This window comes from Lepidochelys olivacea (genome assembly GCF_965140295.1).
Source record: "Lepidochelys olivacea isolate rLepOli2 genome assembly, chromosome: 1".
Lineage (NCBI taxonomy): Eukaryota > Metazoa > Chordata > Testudines > Cheloniidae > Lepidochelys > Lepidochelys olivacea.
The window spans coordinates 325,074,044-325,101,318 of NC_140411.1; the positions used below are offsets into that span (position 1 = coordinate 325,074,044).

The following is a 27,275-nucleotide window of genomic DNA, read 5'->3' on the forward strand; positions in this document are numbered from 1 at the left end:
ATGAACTGGGTTGGTGGCTCCCGGTGAGTGAAGCTCATCCAGGGCCTCACTGTTAAGGCACAACCAGGCCCCGAGCCAGTGTGAGGTTTCAACCCCCACCCCAGAGCGCACAGCCTGGAGCTGTGCGCAATGCGGCCTACACGCTTCCCCCACTCCCAGACTGGGCAGCCTAGAGCTGTGCACAGTGGGGCCTACACACTCTCTCTCTCTCTCTCACACACACACACAGGGCAGCGTGGGGCTGTGTGCGATGGGGCCTACAAACTTCCCCAGCCCAGACCGGCAGCATGGGATTGTGCACAAAGGGGCCTACATGCTTCTCACACAGACACATACATGGCAGCAGGGGGCTGTATACGCTAGGGCCTACACGCTTCCCCAGGCCAGACTGACAGCAGAGGGCTGTGTACAATGGGGCCTACACACTTCACTCACTCACACACACACACATGACAGCGTGGGGCTGTGCACAAATGGGGCCTATGCACTCTTCCCCCACCCCCATCCAGATTGGGTAGCATGGGGCTGTGTACTATGGTCCTCCCCACTTTGGAGCTGACACAGTCAGACTGTTTGAAAGGGCCTCCCTTCCTCGGCCTCCCTCACAGACCCCCCTTATTTGTGCAGTGCACAGGAGTCTCTTCCCAGGACTGGGTAAGGTGGGACATTCAGAAAGGGCTTCTCTGCACATACTTCCATCCCTACTTTTTGTTTGGGCAGTGCAAAGCTATATGTGACGTGACCTTCTCCCACTCCTCCAGGACTGAACAGAATGGGGCTAGGTGAAGGGGCCGTAACAGAAAGTGTTACTGCAGTGTCATCTGACCTGCATTTACTACAGCTGTATGAATGAAATGTGTATCTTGTTAACTGGAACGGGTATTTTTTTTTACATTTTGTTCAACAGCATCATGATACTATCAGTACATGGGGCTTCTATACAAAATTTTAAGTTAGTTTCAGTCTATTATTACTTGTCTAAAGTTTTTAGTAGTATGGCACGTTTAACATTTGTACAGCAAAGATGCATGCATTACTAATTCACAGAAAATAATTGATTTTTTTAGAAAAGGAATTAGGGGTGAAAAATATTTATTAGGTCTTCTAGTCCTTTCTTCCACTTGTGCAGGATTAATCTCTTCAGTGTAATTTGTCAAGCTATCTTCAGTTCTGATAGGAATTTAGCATTATTGTGCTTTCTCTGAACACTGATCTACTAATTCAGACTGCTACAAAGCAGAATCTCTAAATCTCAAATCAATAATTAGTAAATTATTCTTTTCTCTCTTTTAGCTTAGGTCCTCCTCAGAAAGAAGATAAAGGTAAAGCAAATTTGTTAGTCTCTAAGGTGCCACTAGTACTCCTCGTTCTTTTTGCTGATATAGACTAACACAGCTACCACTCTGAAACCCATCTTTGAATGGGCTTCCTTTCCTTCAAATTCCGATTATGCTTTAGAAAATTATCTACCACACCATTGTAGCTTTAGGGTAGAATTTTCAAGAAAGCCTAAACCCCCTTAAAAAGAAAAGGAGTACTTGTGGCACCTTAGAGACTAACAAACCCCCTTAGGCACTTTTAAAAACCCTAGACTTATTACTCTCAGTTTCCTTATCAGAAGGAGACAACGTTTTCTCACTTCAGAAGATTGTTTTTATCCAAACAAGAAAACAGTTGAAGAAATTTTTTTTCTGAACCTGGCAATTTAGCCAATTTTTAAAAAACATTTAGGTCTGAACCTGGATTCTGTGCACAGGGACAGGCTCTGCCCACATCAAGCCCCATTGCAGGATAGGGACATTGGTCACTAGAATAGGTTTAGTTTAATTATAGACAACTGATTCTTTTACCCCTAATTATGCCATAAATTTTAAGTCATATACAGTTTTGACTGGACCTTCTTTGCTTAGTGTTCATTGGCTGTTTGCCCTCAACCCTCCCTCTCACTCTTCACTTGAGCTTCACTGCACACTTGACCATCTTCACCCCTGCCCTTCCTATTTGGCTTATCCCCTCTTATTATTAATTAGTATTATCATAGCACTTAAGTACCCCCTCCCCCCCAACACAGAAAAAATGGAACATGACATTTGCTGCCATCACATTGTTCACTGTTTGTGTGTTCTACCCCATGTCTGTCTTGTATATTTAAATTATAGCCTCTTTGGGGCAAAGAGTCTTGTACTCTATTTGTACAGTGCCTAGCACATGGGGACCCCATTCTCTAGGAACTACTATAATAAACATAATTAATCATACGATATTTTGGAAGGATGAAGAGTAAAAACTGAGTGAGAGAAATTTCCCCACCATTGTTTTAGCAAATATGAAAGACATGATGCTGGCAGCCACTCTACACTAGAGCTCCTTTCATTGGGAGCGCTGGTGAAGCTGCAGTGGTACTAGAGCAATGGTATGCAGTATCCCTAAAATGGTCAGTGTGGGCAAGGCCTAATTGTCTCACTCAGAGATTTGATGGTCCAAGACATGTTGTAAACCTTCAGACTTCTTTTAAATTTAAATGAAATTTAGAGAGCTTTTGTAACTTTACATTTCTGATTTTAGTTTCCGGGTCATTTTAACTTTGATGTTTTATATTTTTAAAATCCTAGCTGTAATAGAATCATGTTAATCAATTATCAACACATTTTGTTGTTCTCATTTTCTTGCAATTTGGAAACAGTTTCAAACTTTGTATTCTGCAACCTTCGTAGTCTGAATTGACTATAACCTTTTATTCATAACTGCTACATTTCTAATCAAATTCAAGATCTTCCCCATCATATAAGCCAAATGTACATGTCTCAATTATGAGAAATTAAAAGGAGACAAGCTCATCTTCTGAACATTAGAGAACTTTGAAAATAAAATGCCTACAATCAGTAGACCAAAGTTTAATTAGTGAGGAAACCTTCAGTGCCTTTTGCTCTCAGTAATGGTTTTAGTGACAAGATTGTTCATTCTCTTTCAACAGAAAAATTTGAAAGTTGGCAGTGTGTATTTTCTATTATCCTATCTATTTTTATATCAAGTTCTGGGGAGGCAGATGTGAAACTACTGAGCTGTACAGAAAACAGTAAAGTCACCACCAGCAGGTTTACTAAGCTTTTTATAACAAATGTTTTTGAAATTTTTTTTTTAAGTATAAAAAGCACTCCACCATCAATTCAAAAATTTAAAATTCAAAGGATTTCACCAGGCTTTTGAGGTTAGTTTTGCTAAACAATTTTGTAATCATCCTAACCATATATGGAGAATCAAACTAAAGTAATTCCAGATGCATAAGGAAGCCTTTTTGTAAGATTCAAGTTGTTCAGCACTAAGTATGTGGGGGAAATTTCAGCTTGACATAAACATTGACCTAAATGCTTGGGAGCACTATCCTGTACATATCACAAAATATCTAGGAGGATAACATTCATTTTGCAAAATGTGTATCCCTTGTGTATTATTATGGTACCCACTATTGCTATTAATTGCATGTCAGGATTCCAGTGGTATCCTTAGGCAGCAGAAAAATTGCCTTTGACTAGGGCCCCCCCTACTGCAACTACATACAATATATATTTATAAAGTGCTTATCCAACATTAAAATGTACAGTTCCATGGAGACATCCCATCCCCACCTGGTACTTGCAAAGGAGAGACCTCCATACTTCACCTTCCTATTCCCATAAACATTTCCTACTTGAGCATACTGAGGCCCCTCAATCATCAGCTGGTCATCCTGAAATCATCCCTCACCTAGATTCCTGTCCCATAATTACCACTTAGCCCTCCAGACAAAATATCAATTTTCCTCACAGCAATGTTGAGAAAATTGGTTGGTTTTGTATTGTGTCCTGAAATTAAGACTATGGGGAACCAGAGAGGGAAATCATCTCCTCACCAAGATGCTCTTCTAACAGCACCTGCCTCCATTTATATCAGGAAGGGATTGGTTGCTCAAGTATCTCAGGTGGTGTCAGCTACCATGTTAAAACAAGAAACAGAAGGCCCCTGTCACAGGTCCACTCACCGCTAGGGCAGCATCTCCTCCTGACTACTCCAGTGATTAACTTGATTCTGGACTGACACCCCTTTCTGTCTTCTCATTCTCACTAGGCCCCCACTCAGTCTTTGGAACTCTACATATTGTGACTTTGCCTTCCAGACAGGAAACTGTACAGCCCTTCCAGGTTATCAAAGTGCCACTGGATCAGCTGTCTTCATCCACACCCCACCCAAGGCCAGGTCTTGTACCCCTTTCCCAGCAGCTGATAGGTAAGCCCAGGTTCCCCTACTACTCTGGGTTCCCAATCAGAGACCCTATGTACAACCATAATCTGCTTGCTCCGAGACCCTGTTGTTATTTCCCTGGACTCTTTTCTAATTCTCTGCCCTCCCATCCTCTTTGGGTTGATTAACCCAAATTCCCTCCTTCAAGGGAGTGACTACTTAATTCTGCCATCATCATTGTTCCCCCTCCCTCCCAGGAAATGACTACAGGCTACTTCTTCTACAGCAATCTTCTGACTGCAGCTTGCTGGCTTTATACAAACTTTCTACCGTTGCCCAGCTGGCCTCAATCATCAATCAGCCCTGGCTCTCCCTCAGGGGCAGCCTATCAGGGCAATTGACCTGATTTAACCTGCTCACCTTGTGTGAGGGTGGACACTGTATTACAGTATCACAAGTGGATGGAGCCAAACCATTAGAGGACTTTAAAAGTCAAAAAAACGCAGCACTTTTAAAACTTCCAAGTAAATAAATGTATATGCTCTGCATAAGGCTAACCTTGAAATTCACCTAGAAGCTCCAGATAGCACTGAATGTAATCACCTGCCATCTGAGTGATGCAGGATGCTATGATCCCATAAAATCTGTAATGGCTTCCACCTTTACTTTTGGTTTCAATTCAAAATGTGGGTTATAATCTTGGAAGCCTAGAATGATGGGGAACTTGAGCTATACACATTAGCTTTTGTTTTTCCTTGCTCTTATAGCATCTGTACTACTGTTGAGCCATGGCATAAAAAGCAGAAAAAAGGCTGTTGAAAAACTGAAGGAATAAATATATTGTCAAAAATTTCTTGTATTATTCTAAGGATTTAAAAATAGATAATTACATAGCTCATTAGTCACTTAAAAGTTTGGACTTTTAGGCACACAGTGTGTTTAGTAGCCCTGATTTAGAGACAATGGGCCAGATCCTGAGACAGATCCCCAGACAGAGCTCAAATTGACTAGAGCTATGTTGTCTCACACCAGCTGAGGACTGGCCCACTGTCTCATCCTCAGAGACGAGGGTTTATGCATTTATCTCCCAGTAGTGTTACTAAGTATTGCAGTCCAGCCTCCTCATGTCTCAACTTTAAATTACACTCTGCAAATAAATAATAATCCCTTTTTGAAGAACTAATTAGCTATTTGCCACCTTTCAGGAGCAGAATCATACTTAAACAGGAAAGGAGAAAGCAAAAGGTAAATTGTTATAGCTATTTATAATTATTTTACACAACTAAAAAAGGTTTAACATGAATTTCACATGCAGATAATTTTTCAAAGCAGTTGAAGGGAGATACAGTGCTATGAGATTAGACTAGTGTGCATACCTTCAGAGTAATTTTTCAGGGCAAAAATATTTTGTCTAGGAGAGCTTCAAGCTGAATTCTTGATTTTTAATTATTATTTGTGTATGTATTTCGATGCATAAAAGTCCTGTAAAGTTTAGTAATTTCTTACCCATTACAAACACATGCCCGTTATACAGATATGACTGCAGGAATGGCTTGCAGATTCACAATCCTCAAATACTTGGTCATTTCAACTAATAGCTAATTACAGATAGATGGCATTCTTTCTGGGGTTAAACGTAAGAATGTTTTAGTACTTTTTTCTGGCTTCCAAAGTGCACTGAGTGGATCAAATTCTGTCCTGATTTTAGCAGAGGAAATGTCACACAATAGGCAAGAAATCAGTGAGGGAGGGTGCGTGTAACTATAATAAGAACAGACTTTCTTCCTTCTTGGTAGGAGTTAGGAGCAGTGAGGCAAGGTTAGGAAGCCTAGGTAAGGGGTCTGCACCCACTCTGGACACAGAATAGATCATGGAGACTAGACTCCAAGTGGCACCTCTCACCAAGCCATAAAGGAGAAGGAAAAGCAGGCTTGTGGGATGTAGCCAGTCCCAGAAGCAGACTCCCACCAGTGGGATGACCCTCTGGGGTCCCCTTGTCCCTCCCCAAACACTCTCCTAATCCCTTGGATACACAAGTGATATGGGGCAGATCATTAAGGACTAACTGGGCTAATCAATAACATTACAAGTATGTAATGTGCTCCAGCATGGTAGAGATGGTAAAAGCTGGCTGGAGGGGGTCCAGGAGCTGATGGAGAGGAATGTGACACAATAACTGTAAACAGTGCATTTAATAAGTGTGAAGGTAATGGGAAGAAGGTATATGGGACCATATCTGGATATATGCTGATAAGGGACAAGTGTGGGATTTTGAGGGTAGAGGCATTCAGAAAATTCTTGTATGGTGAGAGGGAAAGAGATAAAGATTATGAAGCAGCATTAAGAATGCTGAGGGAAATGAAAGGATTAAAAGAGGTGGACAGTAAGAATTGTGTTCACTTATGCCAGGGTTGAATTTGGCCCCTTGTCTTCCTAATCGGAAATAGCTTTATCTGAAGTATATATATGTTTTGCAAAGACCAATATCATAATAACTTGAAAGATTATTATACAATTGCTTATCCTGGAAAATATTTACCAAAAAGTCATATCTGAAATCTGTCAAATATCACATGGGGGTGGTTACTAGTCTCGTCCAAAATTATATTCCCATGAAAAGCATTGCAGCATTTTGTAACTTGGCACATCCTGGAGTCTTTGATGTCCTTGTGGTGGCTAAAACGAACAAGTTACCATTGTTCTTATTTACTCATTCAGTATTATTTGCTGCATTTGATACTGATGATCTCAGGATGATTATTAATAATCTGTTCTCCTGCACAAAGCTTGTTCCCTGCATTGCTATGAACAGAATTCAAGGGTTAAACTGAATTGTTTACATACTCCATAGATTTTGGAAGTGTTAACCAGATCTGCTTTAGACTCTTGCCACATGAGGGCAGCTATGGGAGTTTTTTTTCTTTTTTTCATAGGACTGTATATTCTGTGCCAAGGAAGGCTATCTAAGAGAAAGATAAGCTCTTTGCATCTTTGTGGATGGCCTTGTGTATATAATCCTTGTTGATTTTCTTGCTAGTTTATAATGTGCATTCAAAGTCTCAGCTCTTCAAATTATTGAAAAATAGAAGTTGTTTTTCTTCCAGGGAGTCTGACACTTAAAAAAAATGTTGTACAAAGTTTTAAATTGTTAATAGGTAGGTGAAGGTGGAAACAGTGAAATTTCAGAGACTGAATTTTCCTATCAGAAGCACCATCATTCATTTGGTTTTCAAAAAGCAATTCAGATAATATTTGTACAAGAAATCTTTTTTTAAAGAGATGAAAGTGAATTTAAATGCTAGATTTGTGTGTATAGCTATTCAGCCATGTGATTTTATTGATATTAAAGGCAATTGTGCAGGTAAATCATGAATATGTACCACATATACTTCTGCGTTGCTCTGTAGTATCTATCAAGTGGTTTATTGTTCTGTCTTTTGAAAATTATAGGAATTCTTTGAAAAGAAAAAGCTTAGATCAAAGATGAAGCTGCTAGGAGTATCATCACCCCCTAAAAGTTCAACAGTCAGTTTAGATCTCCTCAACCTGTATGTTGTTAACCAGATATCCACCAAGAAAGACACTGCTGGTGAGTATAATATAGTAATAGACTTTACAATTGGAAGACCCATTTACTGTAACCTATAACTGCTATTGCCTCAACTCTTCTGTACTCCCTTGTAAGATTATAGCTTGTAGTGTCAACAATTCAATTTATCTTTAATCAAAATCTAACTGAAAGTGAAACAGCAACCACACAAAAAAGTCAGAGGACAAAAGAGGAACCTAATAATCTTGGCTAGCAGCATAATTTCACCTTCAAGGCTGTGCTCAGCTCTGTACCTGGCTAAGTAGCATCATACATCCCTTTTTTTTGTTCCTTGTGACCTTCTTTTCTTAAACACTCCATTCATATACTACTTCCACTTTCATGACTTCTTTCATGGAACATACTATCACTCTGGAATAGCCTATCACCACCTCTACATCAAGTACTTCCTTCAGATCCCTCCTCAAAATCCACTTCTTTCACACTCTTCCTACACTGATCTCCTCAATAACGTCTCCATCTACCTTATGAACCTTAACTGTTGTACTGTATTGCATTTTTGTATGAATAAAACTGTAGAGGCCTTGCGTTTCAAGTTTTTTCATGGGCTGTGGGAACACCTTAGCCCTCAGGAACTAAATGAGAAGTGTAATAGAGCCTTGCAGTGCCCAAAATCTGGTGGATAAAAGAAGTGTATACTCTAATAGACTGTAAAATAGAGTTAATAATAAGCAGTTCAGATAGCGGTAATGGCAAATAAAGCAAAACGTATGTATTTTATATTGATTATGTAGAGTGAAGGGTGGGTTCTGCGTTCTTATTAAAATTCAGATATCTCAAATCTCTCTGTGACATAGGTACTAACACTCTGAACACTTTCATTACAGACAGAATGAGAAAACCAGTCCATGTGGATCTGAACAGGGGCTTAAAAACACCTACAAGGAGACGGAATATAGAATTTCCCATGTCACCACAATGCGCGTCATCTAAAATAGCCCTAGATGACATCCAGTACAGGTACTTGAATAATTATGGACACTGGTCAAACATTAATGAAGTTCAGCAAAGATAAGAGCTCCATGATGCCATTTCTTCCTTTTGATTTATAAAATATATATTCTAAAAGTGCCAATCCAGGCACCATCACAAAATTGAAAAATACAATCAGAACAAGAGTAAAACCAGCAACTTCCACAACACCCCCCTCCCCAAAGCCAGCCCTATAGATGCTCAATCCACACTAACAGCCCTTATTATGCTCCTCCCTCCCCAAAAGCCTGGCTAAATGGCTAGAGCATGCTGCACGGTCCCCTGGTCAAAGAAGTTGTGCTATTTCAGACCAAAGGGAAGGGACCGGGTCCCACGGCTGAGGACCCCTCACACAGAACACACTGCCAACAGACCCCTCTCTCTCTTTTTTTTTTTTTTATTAAACTGAGATCAAACACTTCTGCTGATTGGTCGTGTGGCACTATAACTCTGGGAGAGAAGCAGTTTCTCGAGTAGGTAGTAGGTGCTAAGCCATTTCAGTCAAAACAAACACCTGAAATTCTACCTGCAATCTACAGACACCTTTGCAGATCCTAGGGCACTTGTGTCATGTGCTCTCAGCAAGATACACTCAAAAAGTGGATTCTGCAGCAGCTTCTGGTTTCACTTAAGATATGGCCCGATATGGAACACACTGCATAGTCTAATGTTGAGCTAACAAAGACAGGGATCACAGTAGCAAGGTGTGCATCCAGAAGAAATTATTGCAATCTCTTAGCTGGAGCAAGACGGAAAACACTGTTGCTATGTGATTAACAGCAGCTGGAAATCCAGCAACACCTCAAATAAATATAGGCCATACTTACATAATAGGGGACTGTATCCTGGAAACAGTGACTCTGAAAAGGATGTAGACGTCATAGACACAAACAGCTGAACATAAGCTCCCAGTGTGATGCTGGGGCAAAAAGCACTAATGCAATCCTTGGATGTATAAACAGGAGAGTAGTAAATAGGAGTAGGGAGGTGAGACTGATACTGGAATACAACATCCAGTTCCGGTGTCCACATTTTAAAGGGAATTTTGAAAAATTGGAGAGGGTGCAGAGAAGTGTTATACAGGATGTCAGACTAGATGATCTAATGGTCCCTCTGGCTTTAAAATCTCAGAATCTATGAACTGGCAGATATGCACCCTCCACAAAGGGACAGATACAATTCTCACTATATGTTCTTGTTGCTTTCCCCAGCCTTCCACCATCATCTCAGCCTTATCCAGATTAAGTTCTAGCCAGCTAGATCGCTTCCATGCCTCAGTCTCTTCCAGACATTGGGCCAGGTGCTCACCAGCACTGGTTACACTGGATAAGATAGAAATTTAGAGATAAGGATGTCCTCTCCCCACCGCTCATGACTGATCTCATGGGGAAAAGGCAGTTGGAGGACTAGTGGGTGATTGGGAGCCTAGGACTGTTCTGGACTGAAGTGGGGGATCTGCTTTCGTGAGGAGGTATCTGTGTTGCCTGCGCTTGTAGCGGTCTTGTTACCCAGACAGTCCTGTCTTGAAAAGATCTTCTGAGGAAACGTCAATTATGAGTAGGAAAATAAATACAATATTCTAGGGTTGAAATAGTTTCACAGCAGTGCTTTAAGTTCCAATTAGATGGGTCATAAACATCTTCACCAATATAAAGGAGTTCGGAAATGTATTTTGAACAAACAAAAAGTTGTAGGTGAGGCTCTAGATTTTCAAAAGTGACTAAGGACTATTTCTTTACTCATGTAAGATCCTGCATGCAGTAGCTATATCTAAGGAGCAGGCCACTGTATTCAAACATTATTTTGAATCTTCAATCTTTCGGTGCCCAACTTGAGACATCTTAAAGGAGCCAGATTTTCAGATGGACCATGGTGGTTGCTCAGGACTCTTTGAAAATCAAGCCCTTTTAAGATCTTTCAAGTTAGGTACCCAAAATCATGAGTCTCTTTTGAAAATGTTGGCCAAGAACTCCAAATATCATAGGTTTTTCTTATACTTTGTTACAAGGATACAACAACAAGTATTAGAGAACAGAAGAAAGCATCTCTCAGACAAGATGAAATACCAACCTCAGGTAAGCTAAATATACATTTATAACTTGACATCAGTTTTGTAAACAAATGACCCTTAAATTGTTTTTTAAAACAATGCCTAATCTCACAGATTTTTGGTGTGAAGTAGAGCTTTCCTCTTTAAGCCTATGCTGCATCATTACAATTATCTTCCAAATTATTCTAGGTGGTTTCAAAACACTCAAGAACAGTCTCTGCTCTAAAGAGTTTACAGTAAGGACAAACAAGTACACAGAGGTTAGGGGAAAGGGAATGGGAACAACAAAAGGCAAACTATGTAAAATGTACATAAAGTCAGTTTGATTCACTGTGAGCAACATGGCAGAAATGAATCTTTAAATGTGGACAGGATATGGGCTGTGAGGATGAATTCAGAGGAGTGTACCACACACAGCAGGTCACGTGGAAGAAGACACAGAGGTCATTGTAAGAAGTTGAGAAATTGGCAGACAAAGCTGGGAGCACTGGCAGAGCCCAGGGGATGGGAGGCAACTTGACAATAGAAGATAAATAGGGAAAGGGCAGGGTTATACAAATCAAATCTGGTCCTCAGCTCTTTCTCCTAAAACACGTTGAAACAAATTCTGCTTCCACTACACCTGTTCAACTTGATGGTGTTGTAGGGGTATAACTGAGAAGAGAATTTGTCCCTGGAAAAATCCATTACAAGCATTTCCAAAAGTATATTGAATTTAGGGTAGATGTCAGTAAGCTATCATAAACAAATCTGTACAGTCTTTAAATGCATTTGCCAAAAAGATGTGGGACCACGGAGAAGCTATTATCTCACACATAGTTAAAGCATGGTTTGTTTGCATTCTTTTAGATGGACTGAAGGATGGTTTAGATGGTTTATCAACTTGCAACCCCCTGTACTGGTGGCTGCAGATGAGTAGGAGGTGGAAGGATAGCTTTATTATCCACCTGGGCCTCCACAGGAGGCTCCCTGCTAGAAGATGCCCATGAAAGAAGCTGAATCAGCACTTCTCCAGAAGGCCTAGCCCGACCTCACCCCACTTTTGCAGCTCTGCTGGCCCACTCCCAGGCTCCTTGGTGTAACAGGGATTGCTGGCAATTCATGACACTGCACTCCTCAGACTGTCAACAGCTGAGAGCCAGGGTTGTGTCATCTTGCACCAACAGAATTCATTAAGTGAATCGGGCCTATAGGTGAGACCATACGGACTTGTGCTCCACACAATTAGGCCCTTTGTTTCTGTCTAGGCTAACTGAACCATGTTGTCCCCAGTGTGTCACAACAAAGCTCCATCATCATTTTTGCTTTGGTAGTGTGAGTGTAAGGCCTTAGAATGCAAATATTGAAGTATTAGATCTGTGTAAATGTTACACTTCTAATAGCTTTTATGAAAGGCATCCTTTGAATAAAGTTATCAGCTGCTCAGATGCAGCTACTAAACACCAATTCTTCTATGAATAAAGAGATAAAATCTCTCTAGACCTAGCAATTAAGCAAAGTTCTCTACTGGCATAATCCACTGATTCCACTGCAGTTATGCTGGTGGAGAATTTGATCCATTGTTCCTAAAGTCATGCAATTGGGCCAAGATTTTTAGACAAAGTAAGAAAGATAAACCTATTTGTAGGATTAAATTCTTTGTCTGAGCAAAGGAGAATTACTTAGTCTAGGTTAGGTGTTTGGCTATGAAAATATATTTTACAAAGATCACAGCTTGCAATAAATTAATTTCCTAGATATTACTTTAGTAAACGTCTTCCACTACAGTTTTATCCCTCATACTGGTTGGAGAGAAAGAGGCCATTATTTTAGGTTGGTATAGAATGCCCAGAACTCATTGGGGGCAAATTGTCATCTGGGCCTGTGCCTGCTCTTTATATATGCAAAGACTTGCTAACACTGTGCACATACAAGTGTCAGGCTGGTTTGAAAAGTGTGCACCAGCATTTGCACCTGCATGCTTGTTTGCATCCAAAAATGGAGGCACTGGGCTAAAAAAATATTTAAAATAAATAATTGCATTGAGTGAAATTTTTCCATCCCCCACAAAACCTGAAAGTGGGATTTGTACAAAGTACTAAGCAGAGAGGGTGGGTCTGAAGATTCATATTCTCCAGCCTATTGGCAAGCCATAGGATTGCAATGCAAAGGCATTGTCCATTCGTTTGAACAGAAGACCTTGCCACTATGTGCTCCTTATGCTGAGTGTAAGGGCAACCAGGATCTGTGTAGTTGCAGATCCCATAGCACTTCACCCAGTCTGCCTCCAAATCTCCTTTATATGCTGACTGGCTTGAGCCAACATAGCACCCTCCCTCCCACAGAACAGCTCTCCAGCCTACAGTAAAATAGAATATATTTTGTTAATTTAAGCCTCAACTCAGCAAAGCACTTTAGTACATGTTTAAAGTTAAATACATGTTTAAGTCCATCTCCATTCATCATAGCACTTAAGCACACGCCTAACTTTACGCATGTGCCTAAGTGCACTGCTGAAATGGCATTGGCAGAATTTTTTTTTTCTTCGTGAAAAGGTTTATATCTGGATAGGTCAAATAGGTTTACGTTTTTCTTGTAGTAGGTACATGTGTAATGTATTCTGTAAAATAAAGAATTTTACTGAAAGTGTAGTGTTAAACCAAAATATTTTTAGATAAATAAAATGTCTGTTGTGCTTTACTTAAGTTATCACAAGTTATGGAATCAACTTGCACAGACTCTAGTCTTGAACATCTGCACAATCTAGCAGCAGACTGTAATTCCTATCCAGCATCCTCTTCAGTTTCCTGGTCTTCTAATTACAAACAATCTACAGAACAAGATTTCAGAACGAACCTAGCATGCAGCCCTTGGGAAGTGGCCTACAAAGAGGAGAAGCAGATCAAACAGGTTTGATATGTTGTCACTTCAGAGGAATTGTATTCAATGAAATTTTTTCTTTTGGGATAGGTCTAGCGCACTGTTTCCCAAACTTGGGACACCACTTGTTCAGGGAAAGCCCCTGGCGGGCCGGGCCAGTTTGTTTACCTGCCGCATCCGCAGTTTCAGCCAATCGCGGCTCCCACTGGCCGCGGTTCGCCATTGCAGGCCAATGGGGGCTGCGGGAAGTGGCACGGCGAACCGCGGCCAGTGGGAGCCACGATCGGCCGAACCTGTGGACGTGGCAGGTAAACAAACCGGCCCAGCCTTCCAGGGGCTTTCCCTGAACAAGCAGCATCCCAAGTTTGGGAAACACTAGTGAAATGGCAGAAGGTTTCTTGCCGATTGGTGCAAACTACATTTAGAGTGACTTAAAAAAAAATTGGTTGGTTTGAAAATAAGCCCAGGTTGATCTTATGAACATGCAGAACTTTCTCTGAGTTCTTACTCATGAATACATAACAATAGTGTAAAGGCTAAGCAAGCTCTATGGACTACACACAGATGCTGGCAAGTGCTCTGTGGAGAGCTGGCTGGTAATATGGTGCTGACTCTCCTCTTTCCCACTCCTGCATTGAAGTAAAGATAGCTAAAATGTATGAATATTTTCCTAATATTACTCTGTACTTGCTTATGTGGGAATCTAATTTGTGATCACACAACATCCTCTTACACAATCTCTCTATTAAGATGTTGTCAATGCTCTGAAATAGTTTGAGAACGCCTGCTCCAGAGGATACCTTTTAACTGAAATCAGTATTTTGATATACCATTTTAAGGCAATTAATGACAGTTGTTTATTCTATTTTGAAGTTTTATTTTGTTTTAAATATGAAAAATCATGTGAAAAAAAATACAATAGCAATTATGAGGGTTTTTTCCTGCTAAAATATTTTTATTTTTTAGAAAATAATTTTGTCACACATATGTAAACCCTTTAAATTCTATTAGTGATGGTATCTTAATGCAAGTTCAGGAAGTCAGAACTTTGTAGTTCTGATGGCATTGGATGCTAGATGGACATTTGAAGGCCTTCTGTTTGCAAGCTGGCTGACAGCCAGCATTTAAAATACGACCTGCACTGAAGTCAGTTGAGACACTTATGTGAATAAGGTAAGCAGGATTTGGCCTGTTACATAGAGCAGTACTATGAATGTTTTCCTCCATAATGAATTTATGGAAATAAATAGCATTATTCCATTTTTTTCAATTGTATTAGAATAAAATCTTGTTTTTCCTCACAGAGATCGAAAGGACATTGTCTTGTTGAATTTTATTGTACAAAATTCAAAAGAATCACAATAGTTAATATAGTATATATAATGTGAAATGTCATTTTAAATATTAAAATTTAACTATTCTCTATATTTAATATTTTGGCAGTTTCTACCATTTTCTCAGTCGGGAAATATTCTCTCTCAAGACCCTGGGGTTTCAAAATCCCAAAACAGGCAATGCATTTTCAGCAAGTCCAATACAGCAGGGCCATTGGGAACATTGTTTAAGAAATTGAATAGGTAGGCAGAGATTTTGTTTGTTTGTTTGTTTTAAAAAAAGAGTCACATTTAAAAAATAAGAAAGGACTTTCAAGACTCATCTGATTATTATTTTTTATTGTACTTCAATGCCCTTTGAAAATTAAGTTGGAATGAAAAGTAAATGACAAAAGTACCAGGTTACTTACAAATTACAAAATGTTATTTTAGTTCAATATCCTAGATTCAATTGTTCATTTTCTCACTACATTATTCAGTAGTGTCACTGAATTCCTCCATTACACATGTAATTTGCAGAACAAACAAAAGCATGCACTTTCCTCCTGTTGGTTAAATAATTCTTCTGGTTTCTTTTTTAATTAAGAATTTAATTTTTTTTCATGAAATCATTCCCTTTTCACAAAGGAGAAATAGAAACATGAAATATAGCGAGCAGATCGAGGGACATGATCGTCCCCCTCTATTCGACATTGGTGAGGCCTCATCTGGAGTACTGTGTCCAGTTTTGGGCCCCACACTACAAGAAGGATGTGGATAAATTGGAGAGAGTCCAGCGAGGGGCAACAAAAATGATTAGGGGTCTGAAACACATGACTTATGAGGAGAGGCTGAGGGAACTGGGATTGTTTAGTCTGCAGAAGAGAAGAATGAGGGGGGATTTGATAGCTGCTTTCAACTACCTGAGAGGTGGTTCCAGAGAGGATGGTTCTAGACTATCCTCAGTGGTAGAAGAGGACAGGACAAGGAGTAATGGTTTCAAGTTGCAGTGGGGGAGGTTTAGGTTGGATATTAGGAAAAACTTTTTCACTAGGAGGGTGGTGAAACACTGGAATGCGTTACCTAAGGAGGTGGTAGAATCTCCTTCCTTAGAAGTTTTTAAGGTCAGGTTTGACAAAGCCCTGGCTGGGATGATTTAATTGGGGATTGGTCCTGCTTTGAGCAGGGGATTGGACTAGATGACCTCCTGAGGTCCCTTCCAACCCTGATATTCTATGATTCTATGATAAATAAATATATTTTGAACAATGTGCCGATAAGAGAAAAACTTTACCTATTGACTGACTGCTTAGGGCCATATGCAGTTTATAATAAATATCTTATTTCAAGTTTGTTCCAGGGGTTCTCTGCATGTCTCTTGGGTTCCTAAGGAGTCTACTTTTTCTGCCCAGTTTATTGCATCACTTGCTCTCAAGTCCCTGGTCCACCACCTGACTGAGGAGGGCAAGACAGAATGCCTTTTGGAATCCATCCTCATGTTCCAACACTGACTAGAGTGATCGGGGAAGCACAGTAATGGGAGCTCTTCTCAAGTACACCCAGTCTATTTGCTTGCCTCTACAAGAAAGGGACTGTAGATTTCTCACTTCGTGGCAGGCAGCACTAGCTACAGGAACACTGGACTGACCAATAACTTGATCACCATAAATTTAACTTATCTTTGTTTCTCACCTCTCCCACCTTTTCCCCAGCTATCTAAAATGCAGATGATTGAAGTCCTCTTCCTGTTCTCTCACTCGGACCACATCATGCCCATCCTTGAATCCCTTCATTTACTTCCTGGCCCTCATTGCATCACATTGAAAGCCCTACATAATCTTGCCTCGCCTACATTTCCACTTTCATTTCCTCATGCCCCTTCACTTGTGCACTCTTTTCAATCCTCTCTTCTTACTGTTCCCCAGTTGTCTCCTTCTCCCACTCAAGGATTGTGCTTTAAGCTTGGAACACTTTCCTCCTCTTTGCTGAAGAAATGCTTCTCTCACTCCTTCATATCTTCCCTCCTCCATGCTGGATTCTCTTCATCTATAATCCCTACAACCTCTTATCTGAACTGTTGTCCCACATCTTATCTTGCCTTTGACTGCCAGCTGTTCAAGGTAGGGAATGTGTTTTTCATGGTTTGTAAGGTACAGTGAAAACTGTGCATTATCGGAGTTTTATTTAAAATAACTATTTAGAGTATTTGCATTTATTTATTAAGCAGTAACCAAAAACTTGGATGTAATGTACAAATGCCAGATGGCTATGACTCTAAATAGTAGTAGACTGGGTCATAGATGAGCACTTACTTTTACTTAGCATTAAATAGTGTCACTTGGCGGTGTTATAATGCTCACAGGTTAGCTTTGGTCAACACTACTGAAAGTCATTTCAGAAACAGCATGGTTTTACTGATACCACTTGAAGAAAAGAGAGACCAGGACAAAAGTTGTGGGAAAATGAAGTGAGAGGAGATTAATTAGGAGCTTCAGGGACGGTAAATCAGCTGAATAGGAGGTAGTTAAAAGAAGCTGAGGATAGCAAACAGTAGCTGGGAGGAGGGCAGACGCATTAAGAGCAGAGCCCCTGCATTCTTTGTTGCTTCAGTTCTGTTATGTTCTTACAGAGCTGTGTCCGTAGGTTTCTGCAGATAACGTTTTCCCTCCTCATGTATTTAGTCTCTTAAAACTTAAATGTTTGCCAGTTTTTACATAAGCAAAGGACACTGCTTTCACCTTAGGATCATTTTGGGTCTTTGTTCAATTTCTAGTATTTCCTAACAGACACTCCAAAACTTTTATCATGGTATGCAACACTGTGGCATTTCTCTTTCTCCGATGGTCATGCAGTTGTGCCCTGCATTGGTGACCGGACTCAAGGATGAAATATCAGCCATTAATTTACAGTCCCTTGCTTTTGTCAGTTCTCAGAGCCTTAATGTGGGTTTGTACTAAGATACCTCTGTATTTCTGTTCAAAAACTATGCTGCACATGATGCATCCTTCCTTACTGTGCACGAACATGTGCTATGTGCATGATTTTTTCCCAAAGGCTCTTCACTTGGTCAAAATCAAAAACACTTTTCACCAGAACACACCAACGCACGTCTCTCCAGTGAGGAATTTTTCCAGACATTTAAGTTGTGTGGTGTTCAGGAAAAAAGACTTATGCACTTAAACAGTTAAACTTATTTACTTAGACTCCCTGAAATATTATCCTGCAGGCAGGATGCGAAGCTGGAAAGTTTTAGTTTGAAAGGTGAAAATTTCATTAAGGCTCAAGTGAGCTTAGAATGGAAATATTTATGCAGCCTTAATTATAGTGGTCATTAATGTCACCCCTACTGTATGCTGAGGCTGTACTATGGGCAAAAGAAAATGTATGTTTGGTCCCATTACTACTTTATTAAAAAATTCTGTGCCAAATGTAAATCACTGCCACTAGATACAAATGGAATTCCCCTCTGTCCAGAGAGCTTGCACAAGGCCTATTGACCACTTAAGAACAGTGACTTAAGTGGTACAGAGACTTTGTATGGGCCTTCTGTATAGAGGGGAATTGTACCCTAAAAGAACAAACCACCTTCTAAAAACCCTAAAGAAGATTGTCTTGCATTTGGATGTTGTGCACAGTCCAGTGTCTAATTCAGCAGTGAGTGGAGCAGCAGTGACATACAGTGGGTGATTTGGTTATTCACAGCTCTTTGTGCAAGAGGATACATCTCAGGTCTGCAGTTATGTTCAGAGGTGGCGTGAAACCGAATTCTAATTCTCTTTAAAGCTGCAGGTCTAGGTTATAAGTTTTTTGCCTTACTATAAAACCACATCTATAATACAGGAGGATTTATCCATTAAAAGAACATGCGTTTTTGATAGAAGTATGGAGAGCATAAAGAGTAAAGTTTTTTGAGATTCTTAACTTAAAATTGGTAATTTAATGTTTAAGCATTTAGTGTTTTGCTTACTTTTGTACTGAGCAGGCTTTTTCTCTTTTATTTTTTTTTCCCCTCAAAGTCCAGAATATATAAATTCTGTTGGTAATACTCCAGCTTTAATTACTGGTAAAGATTCTGGAAGCAACAACAGAATAAAAGAGCCATTATTTGGTATTGTGAAAGAAACAGCAGCAAACGACACTCACGGTGAAAATGGTCTAGCACTGTCTGAAGATGAGAGACCGCTGTTTCATGATATTCCTTCCATGGAATATTGTGGTCCTTTTGTTAACCAAGGTAGTATCCGCCAGTTATTTACAGATCCAGATGATATGAATGAAATATCCTACAGATGTAGCCCTTATAATAGAGAAATTTATAACATGACTGAATGTACTGAAAGGTATACTGTAGACAGATGCCTTAAAGGGATTTTCACTGTTCCAGAGCAGACTTTCTTTAAAAGTAAGAATATTTCAAGTGCAAGCCATAAAGAAAATAAACAGCCTAATAAAAGCCACTTGAAAGAATATCCTGATGGACATGATTACATTATATCTTCTGAAAACCAAGAAAATCCTTCAAAATCTGAAAGAACAGGTAAGTATCAGTGATGCAAGGAAGTAACATACTATGCTTCCATCTTTTTGGCATTGTTTTAGTGAGCCACGGGATTTGTATGTCATAGTGAGAAAGATGTTATGAAACTAGGCACTGTAGTATTTTTGTTTCAGGTAGAATTATATAATGGTAATCATCTTATGAGCTAATATGTCACTTAATAGTAATTTCTGATCAAAACTGTGATGGAATCATTTGTTTTAATTCAAAATTGTATTTTAAATTCAAGGTTTAATTTTTGTTTTTAAGGAGCATTTACAAATCACCACAATCACAAGATTAGCTTAGAGGAAAAAATGTGGAATTATTCAACAATTAATAAGTAAGTTTCATAAGCAATTGTTAAATTAAAATGTGATATCTGTATATGATAGACTTGATGGGCGAAATCCTAGCTCTACAGCAGTCAATGGCAAAACTCCAATTGACTTCAGTGAGTCCACAGTTTCACCCACTGAGTATAAGAACATGAAAATTTCTAAGATTATTAGCTTTGCAGCTCATAAGTCTGCAAATATTTAATATACAAGATATTTCTGAACATGCACCATCCTCTTCTATATAAAATGAGTATTTAGATTGTGCCTTTCATACTCAAACTCATGCAAAGTGCTTTAAAAATAATAAGTTAAATAGACAGCGTGACAATATTTTTAAATAAAACAAACAGCCATTATTGGCATTATTGAGCAGACCCATCAGTTACCTCAAGGTTGCTCAAGTACCCAATGTTACAGTCTTTCCTCTGGAGCTGTCTTTTTTTCATTTTACAAAGTGGCATTGTCTTCAGTAATCTTTAACAGCATACTGTTCCACAAAAATGACGTTTATAAAATCAAGTTCTTTGTATTATATCTTTAACAAATTGTAATAGCTGGATGCATTTTGTAATTAGAGAGCAGTGACAATGAGCTTACAAATAGCAGTATTGCTATGTTTTATGAAAATAATCAAAGTGGACCATAAGTTTATTAGTAATATTTTTCATTTGAGGTGTAAATAGATGCTGAAAACCATAGCATGAATCTCTTGCCTTAGGACCTTATTTTGGTTTTATTCCTTAGTGACAATGCTCCTCTTGAACAATTCACTTGTGAGTGCTCACAAGTCTTTGGATTTGAAGAGGTAAAACAGTTTTACTTAGCTTTTGCTTAAGGAGACAAATGTACTTTTGTGCTATGTACTACAAGATGTTGGTGCCAGGCACTTTGGATCAGATTCTTTGCTGCAGCTCCAGAAAGCAGCAGGCAGCTACTGTTTGGGGTGTGTACTGTGAGAGAGGTTGCCACATACCATTTCCTGATATGAGAGTGCTCTATAGCTGTGCATATGTAAATAGTTATATAGATAAGGGGCCAGTAGATGGCATTCAAAAATACATAGAATTGTTCATCGGTTTTGTAGGCCCAATAGTACGTGTGCACTTCAGTGGCTTCCTCTGTGTTCTTTACATGGAGCTCTTAACATTCACCACTTGATCCAAAATATGATGCAAGGATACAGCAACTCTATGGGAAAGGGGTTCCTGGCCCCTGATACCTCTCAGCACCAGACCCAGGGCAGCCAGGGGCCATGGCTCCCCACTTTTTAACAAAAATAAGCACAAAATTCATGTCTCCTTCAGATTTCTCCCCCAGCAAAATAACAGATTCTGCTGGGGAGGTGCTGCAATTACATAGAATCATAGAATATCAGAGTTGGAAGGGACCTCAGGAGGTCATCTAGTCCAACCCCCTGCTCAAAGCAGGACCAATCCCCAATTAAATCATCCCAGCCAGGGCTTTGTAAAGCCTGACCTTAAAAACTTCTAAGGAAGGAGATTCTACCACCTCCTTAGGTAACGCATTCCAGTGTTTCACCACCCTCCTAGTGAAAAAGTTTTTCCTAATATCCAACCTAAACCTCCCCCACTGCAACTTGAAACCATTACTCCTTGTCCTGTCCTCTTCTACCACTGAGGATAGTCTAGAACCATCCTCTCTGGAACCACCTCTCAGGTAGTTGAAAGCAGCTATCAAATCCCCCCTCATTCTTCTCTTCTGCAGACTAAACAATCCCAGTTCCCTCAGCCTCTCCTCATAAGTCATGTGTTTCAGACCCCTAATCATTTTTGTTGCCCTTTGCTGGACTCTCTCCAATTTATCCACATCCTTCTTGTAGTGTGGGGCCCAAAACTGGACACAGTACTCCAGATGAGGCCTCACCAATGTCGAATAGAGGGGGACGATCACGTCCCTCGATCTGCTCGCTATACCTCTACTTATACATCCCAAAATGCCATTGGCCTTCTTGGCAACAAGGGCACACTGCTGACTCATATCCAGCTTCTCGTCCGCTGTCACCCCTAGGTCCTTTTCTGCAGAACTGCTGCCTAGCCATTCGGTCCCTAGTCTGTAGCTGTGCATTGGGTTCTTCCGTCCTAAGTGCAGGACCCTGCACTTATCCTTATTGAACCTCATCAGATTTCTTTTGGCCCAATCCTCCAATTTGTCTAGGTCCTCTGTATCCTATCCCTGCCCTCCAGCGTATCTACCACTCCTCCCAGTTTAGTATCATCTGCAAATTTGCTGAGAGTGCAATCCACACCATCCTCCAGATCATTTATGAAGATATTGAACAAAACCGGCCCCAGGACTGACCCCTGGGGCACTCCACTTGACACCGGCTGCCAACTAGACATGGAGCCATTGATCACTACCGTTGAGCCTGACAATCTAGCCAACTTTCTACCCACCTTATAGTGCATTCATCCAGCCCATACTTCTTTAATTTGCTGACAAGAATACTGTGGGAGACCGTGTCAAAAGCTTTGCTAAAGTCAAGAAACGATACATCCACTGCTTTCCCTTCATCCACAGAACCATTTTTTTGCCCACCAGGAGCCGCTGTAGTGTCAGAAGATAGGGGAGCTGGCTCACCATGGGAGTAGCTTGAGCCCCAGAGCTTGAGCCCCAGTGCCCCCTTCGGGGCTGAAACCCCGATCCCTGGCACCCTCCATGGGGCTGAAGCTGAGAGCCATGGGGCTGAAGCCCCGGGGGTAAAGGGGTTGGGGCTGAAGCCCCAATCCCTGGTATCCCTCCTCCCCTCCCCTCGCTGAAGCCGGGAGCTGCGGGCGCTGAATGCCTGAGCCCTGGCAACCACCGCGGGGCTAAAGGCAGGAGCCGCGGGGCTGAATCCCAGATTCCTGATGCTCCCTGTGGGGCAGAAGCTCCTGAGCCCATGGGCAGAGTTGAGGGGCATCGGGAATGTTGCCCCTCCCAAACTGCTGTGCAAGTGCAGGGCAGTCCAGGGGGAAGCTTTACACCCCCCACAGCTCCTGCCTTCAGCCCCGTGGGGGTCGCCAGGGCTCAGACATTCAGCAACCACAGCTCCCGGCTTCAACAGGGGGAGGACGGGTGCCAGGGATTAGGGCTTCAGCCCCAGGGGAGGGCTGGGGGGGGGATCAGGGTTTCAGCCCCGCAGGGGGAACTGGAGCTCAAGCTCTGGGTTTCAGCATTGGCGCCCAGTGACCCCCCTGAAAGGGCTTGCGGCCCCTCCCCTTGAGAACTCCTGCTTTAGATTTCACATGGAGAGGGGTCACACACACCCCTACCCCATCCTCCCTCCCCCAGGTCTGCCTCTCCTCCTACCTGATGTTGCCTCTCCACCCAGCCTGAGGCCACCACCAGCCCTCACTGACCGGCCACCACCTGCCCACACTCACCCACCTGCTGCAAACAAGAGGCAGCTGGGGCTGTGCTGACTGACCAGCAGGGGAGCAGAAAATACCAGACAACTTACCTGTTTTTGTTTGTTTGTTTGTTTTGTTTTTAAAGGTGGGACACCTGCAAGAGGGCTTAAATACAGGACTGACCTGTTAAAAACGGGATGGATGGTCACCCTATTTTTAATGGCGCGCCTCCTTCTCTCCCTGCCCCCTGGCCAGTTCGAGGCAAGGAGCCGCACAGAGTGGAGCTGGTGCCATGGAGTAGGCAGCCGTGGTGTTCCCTCCTCTTCTGCTGGTGCAGGGGGTAGAAGCTACTCCTTAGCTCCCAGCCCCCTTTTTTTCATGCAGCTGGTAAGAGCTGCAGGGGTGGGGGACCTGGCGCCATGGCCGGCAGAGCCCTCAGAGAACAGGGACCATAGGGGAGCCCTCCTGCCACACGGCCTCTAGCCACCCCTTCCCTGTGCTAGCCCCCTGCCCGCACACAGTCCCTACTTACCCCTTCCCTTCACCCTGAGCTACCCCCTGCTGCACCCTGAGCTGTTTTCAAACTTTTTGAGCTGAACTCCCCACCTTTTGGGTTATAATTTTGGGTTGCGCCTTTCCCCCCCTGCCACAAACAAGACAGGCTGGGTGGGCTGCTGAGGTGAATCAGAGGGTAGAGGTGGCACTCCCTCCCTGGACCCACCATATGGAGCTGGCTTGAGCCCCACTGGCCCCTGCCCCCAAAATAGAAGTCGTACTATGCCTATGCCCGAGGCGCCGCGCCAGCCCAGCCCCCAAAGCCCCCCCTTCCCCTACTGGGCCCTGGAGTTTTTATAGCATGTTTGTTTTTGAGAGGGGGTACTGCAGAGTTCTCATTGATTGATTGCCATTGAACTCACTTGAATTTGAACAATTTTACCAGGTGTCCTATATTCAGCATAGGGAAATATGGTCACCGTCCTTTAAAAGCTGGCCATGCAGACTCCTCTAATATTACAGCCATGTGACTAGGTGAGGCCCACCATCAGTTAATAGGGATAAAGTGGACCCCATGACATGGAAGGCAGCGTCCTTTCCTCAGATATACTCGCCAAAAAGAAAAAGGCAAGAAACATGCCAAATGTCCCTGCTCCAAAGCATAGACACAAGAGCTTCTCAATTAAATGGATGTAAGCCTATTTTTTAACATGGGCAAACCATGTTTGTTTGTTTTTCTCTCATCTTGGCAATAGCCAAAACACTTTAGCTTACATTTTCCAGAAAAATTCAGCCTGAGGCTGGAAGTTTTCAGCCCAAAAGGCTGAAGTGTGGCCAAGTTATAATCAACTGAAAATCGAGGTTTCCAATAGAAAGTGTCAGGAAGCCTTAACTAGTAGCAGCACTACTTGTGCTGACTAGAATAAATGGTCTGGCAACTAATTGATATTTCTTAGTCCAGTGAATGAAGTGTTAAGTTATAAAGTGGAGGAATATTAACCCCAAGAGAACTAGATAATTGCCATGTGGCTGCTATTATGCTCTTATGAGGGAAGGCTGGGACACATTGCTAGGTCAGGCTAGATGCATGGCAGAACCATCGTGGAGATTTCTAGTATCCTCAGCCAATGGGATACAGGAAAAAGAGATTCTATAGAAAGGAATACAAGGAAGAAAAGTATGACTGTTGGACTGAAAAATGTGTTAACTTCACTTTTTTAAAAAAGGTTCTGACAGCAAAGGAGGAACAGTGTGATTTTGAAGTCTGTTCAAAGCTTGGAAAGATGGAAAAGGGTCAGTATACATAGTTCTAAAGTAGATTTTCTCCACGTAAAACTGATACAGCAGCATCTAAAGTCAAGTAAAAGTGACTGCATCCTGTTTTGTGAGCTACGAATATGCCTGATTCACCCAACAGTGAATGAAGAAATTGGAACATTAGTGCATAACTGAAATACTTTTAATTGCTTTTATCTAAAAAGATTAAAGTTAGCATCTCCTTAGTGATTAATCCTCTGTTATTTTTTCATTGTCTCATTTCTGCTACTATTGGCATATCCAAAAACATAAAAAGCCAATTTTGCGAAGAGTGGTAATTGTAAAAAAACATAGACAGTTTAGCAATGCTGCTAAGAACACAACAGCAGAAGCCTATGAATAAGCCCATAGTATAAGGTGATCGTTCCAGATATAGTTTTTTCATTTGCTTCCTTTCTCATTCCTTTGGACCATGATTAGCTTGAAAATATTTTGTAAAATATTTTGACATGAATTAGTCCCTGCCCTGGAAGTTCAACCGTAGTCTCTTACTAGACTCTTTACCCTCTTAGTGCCAGACTGTCCTGCAACTCCACAGGGGCATTGTAGTGATAGGAGTCTGCACCCCCACCTGTCCCTCTGTAGCAGCAGGGCACAGATTAAGTCTCTGTGGTTTCCAGAAACATCCCCACCTCCTGGGGCACAAGATACCAATGAGGTAAAGCAGCTGCCACACTCCCTATGGAGCTTGCCTCTGACAGTACAGCGCCACACTGTGCCCATCACAGGGCTGCATTTTAATAGCACAATTTAGGCCTTTGAGCATGAATATAATTCCCGTGGGTTCTACCAGGAGACAGCACCTATTCTGAGAGGAGAATAGGCACTTTATAATGTACTGCACAATGACCTAGCTAACCTTTACTACTATAAATAGTGTCTTAAAATTATTTATAAATTGGGTCAGTGTTATTTTAAGGTGGTGTGCATGCAGTATATGAGAGGTTGGTTGGTTGGTTGGTTTGTACCTAATTTTTCTCAGTCTAACCTCATTTTGTAGACATTGAATCATCACTGAGCAGTCAGTCCCCCGGTTACTCTCCAAAGCAAACAGACAGTTGTTTCTGTACTAGTTCCGAGATGGTAAGCAATACAATTTTATCTTTCTTATATTTTTATTATGCTTTTTATTTGTACGAGCTCATCACCATGCTATCTCATGCCAAAGCACATGCAGATGAACTTGCTGTATTACCGTAGTTATTAGCTTTTTTTTTATACAAGCAAAAATCACTTGTGAGAAATATAAAAAAGAATCCACTTTAAGCTTTAAAATAGCATAGGCAAGCAGTCATTTACATTATCTGTAAGTGATATTGGACCATAGGGAATTTTGATAATATCTAATGAAATACAGTTCCACTCAGTTCCTTATATTGCATAACTGTTCGTGAACAAGAAGATCATAGGTCTGGCCTTTTCACTTTACTTACTGTAGTTGTGGTAGCAACTTATTGGATTTATGTACAACTGCATTCATACAAATCTATTTGTGCAGTCTGAAGAGGACTACCTAGCTGAAAAGTGTCTTTCTGACAGCTCCTTTCAAGTAAACAGTGCCAATCCAATTGCAGCTTCAACAAGCAGAGGACCACAACATAGCTTTGGCACAGAGAGTTTGTTTTTCCCTCCCTGCACTGGTGTTGCTATGAAAGAAGCCAACACTCCTAAACAGAAAGAGCCCAGTTTACAAGCAACAGAGGAGGAAAATAAAGACCAGCCTCAGCACAACTCACCACACATATCATTTAAAAGGAAGAATATTAATCTGAGAGAAAGATGTGATGCTTGGTCACAAACTGAGAGCCCCCCTGTAAGGGTAGAAAAATTAAATGCTGCCATACAGTGTGATATAATACAAGCATGTTGCTGTAGAAATCATCTTTCCTCTGTCCACAGTGCTGAACTACTAACTAATGTTAGTAAAGCAGATACCACTGGAGGGCAGGAAATTACAGCCGATGAGGCATTTCAGTCTTCAGGAACAGACAGTGCAACAATTATTGCAGAATTTCCTCCTGAAACTGGGTATCTGACTTTGCCTGACAAGATGACTGTAGATGTACTGAACTACATTAACATAATGAAAAAGAGAGAAGAGAACAACTGAATACAAAGGAGAACCTATTAAATATATTGTGGGTACATCAAAGAGCCCTGTACTCTTAGGGGATTTTATTAATTCCACAGTACATTATTTCCTTTTATTTGGT

General features: G+C 41.2%; 1 protein-coding gene across 1 annotated transcript; it reads left to right on the forward strand.

The window, feature by feature from the left end:
• Window positions 1-27,172, forward strand: REDIC1 (regulator of DNA class I crossover intermediates 1; the record flags this gene model as incomplete). Its single annotated transcript, XM_084618220.1, has 13 exons — window positions 1-23; window positions 5,424-5,463; window positions 7,669-7,807; window positions 8,656-8,788; window positions 10,809-10,875; window positions 13,536-13,739; window positions 15,153-15,286; window positions 19,039-19,559; window positions 19,830-19,902; window positions 20,645-20,705; window positions 24,972-25,038; window positions 26,063-26,145; window positions 26,561-27,172. 13 exons carry the CDS (start codon window positions 1-3, stop codon window positions 27,170-27,172), a joined length of 2,157 nt encoding a protein of 718 aa, XP_084474346.1.
• Window positions 27,173-27,275: the final 103 nt, after the last annotated feature.